The sequence below is a fragment of the Nicotiana tabacum genome, chromosome 11, assembly GCF_000715075.1.
Source record: "Nicotiana tabacum cultivar K326 chromosome 11, ASM71507v2, whole genome shotgun sequence".
Taxonomy (NCBI): Eukaryota; Viridiplantae; Streptophyta; class Magnoliopsida; order Solanales; family Solanaceae; genus Nicotiana; species Nicotiana tabacum.
The window spans coordinates 118,330,211-118,332,565 of NC_134090.1; the positions used below are offsets into that span (position 1 = coordinate 118,330,211).

The window sequence follows — 2,355 nt, forward strand, 5'->3', positions numbered from 1 at the left end:
AACAAAGAAGACACGTTGTGGGTCAAGTGGGTGAATCATATCTACTTGAAAAGGGAAAATTGGTGGCACTACACTCCTCCACAGGGATGTTGTTGGTACTGAAGGAAAATTTGTTCTATAAGAGACACATACGCAGTAGGATATGAAGAGAATAGGAGGCTAACGAAGGCTGGAAAGTACACAATTAAGAGTGACTACCACTGGAGAAGAGGGGAAATGGAGAAATGGCATTGGAGCAGAGGGGCATGGAGCAAAATGAATAATCCTAAGCATAGTTTCATTTGTTGGCTTGCAATGCGTAGGAAACTATTGACAAAAGATAGAACACTAACAATGGGGATTACACAAGACAATGACTATATGCTATGTGTTGGACAAACAGAATCGATTGACCACCTATTTTTTGAATGCACATTCTCTAAGATGTGCTTAGAAAAGGTGCTTAAATGGCTTGGGATGAATATAGAGGTGAATAGTATATGGAGAAGAATAACTAGAATAGCTAAAGGGAAAGTAGGAAGATCGTTTACAGAGGCAGTGGTAGCAGCAATCATATACCACATTTGGAGAGCCAGAAATAAAGCAGTCTGGTTGCAGAAAGTACCAAGACCTCAAACAATACTAAAGCAAATACAATACACATATCAGCATAGATGTTTGGAAGTTATACAGAAAAAGAAAAGACAGAAAGAGAAGAGCTGAATAGAGAGACTATACAAGTAGTTTGCAGGAAACAGACACAAAATGAACAGAACATATAGATAGGAAATAAAGGAAGATAATAGGGGTATAGAAAGGGTAGAAAAGGATAGGAGAAAGAATGATATAAACAATTGTATGTGTTTTGGTTTTGGATGATTGAATAATAAGCTTTGTTTCCACAAAAAAAAAAAAATTATTGTTCTACATCTCGATCTTATGTACTCATAAAATAGTATGCATTCTTCACTTTCAGATCTCTTAGGGAGAAAATGTGCTTTGTCCCTCTTACCCACTCTCTCATTCGTGCTACATGTAACATGATTTTGTCTGGAATTTTAATTTGCTAAATTTATTTACTAGTAATGATATAAATAATATTGGTCTGATGTGTTAAATACATATTTTTCAATTAAATCAATATTCTTTTATCAATTATTCATACAGTTTGAACGGTTTAAATAGTTCAGATATAAAAGCATGCAATGTATTCACAAACGGTATATATATGGAGGAAACAAGAACAGTTTGTGAGCAATATATATGGTGGATTGAAAATGAGACATAAGAGCAAGTCTACAGACGCACCTAATAAATTGTTCAGCTAATTAATCTACAAGCTGGATTTGAAGCTGCATACCAAAGAGCAGCATTGATAATATTGCTCAACCATAGGTTTTTTAATACATTAATTGAAATAGTAAATTTTATACCATACTGGCGTACACTTATTATTTTGGAACATCTCAAAGTACGTGGTATGATTTTACAAATAACATAATAAAAACAATGAGTATATCTCAATCTCAAAAAAAATTAGAGTCAGCTATTTGAATCCATCATCATGTCTTAATCCATTATTATAAAAAATTATGTGGTTTCGTAGTATTATTCTACACAGTGTTCAAATATTTATTAGTTTAGGTGCTTTTTATTATTTTAGATGATATTTTCTTAATGAAAGTAAGTAACTTTTCAACTATTAATTTAGTATTTTATGAGACAAATTAATTATTTTAAACGTTGGTCTCCAATTAAATATTGCCATACAAAATTGATAAGGTGGAAGAAGGGATTACAGTTTTTTTGTTTTGTTTATGCAAGTCCCTAGCACAATGTGTCCAATTGCTCTCTAATGTGGATTATATCACCATTTAATACATTAGCGACAAACTAGCAATACACACGCTTTTTCGCCAACCACTAAAGCATTTTGGAGAAAGACAAATTCGATATTTTGCCTTAATTCACATTATGTCTCCTAAATTTAACATAATTTCCTAAATTGATCACAATCTTGACCCCCACCCCCCACCCCCACTCCCCCCTCTCCAAAAATAGGTGAATAATAAATGAGAAGTGTGTGTCAAAGAGAACTCCACGTACTAGTAATTTTTTTTCTATTTGTTCAAGTTTTAGTGGACAGAGTTATACGATACAGTGCTATCTGTGCTGGTGGAGATATACTCCATTGAGTTAGTCGAAGTGTACGCAAATTGGTCCGAACACAATGACTATTAAAGAGAAAAAAATAAATTCCACACGTTAGGAGCTTATGCCTTATTTTCATTATATTTTTTCATCATGTTATCCATTAACTCTTTACTACAGATTTATTTTAAATTTCTATAGTGTATCGGATTTACCTAAGATAAG

The 2,355-nt window shown here is 33.0% G+C and overlaps 1 protein-coding gene across 1 annotated transcript; it reads left to right on the forward strand.

Annotated features, from left to right (window-relative positions):
• The first annotated feature begins 216 nt into the window (after nt 1-216).
• On the forward strand, nt 217-702 carry LOC142165981 (uncharacterized). Its single transcript, XM_075224378.1, has one exon. It carries the CDS (start codon nt 217-219, stop codon nt 700-702), a length of 486 nt encoding a protein of 161 aa, XP_075080479.1.
• The last annotated feature ends 1,653 nt before the right edge of the window (nt 703-2,355 follow it).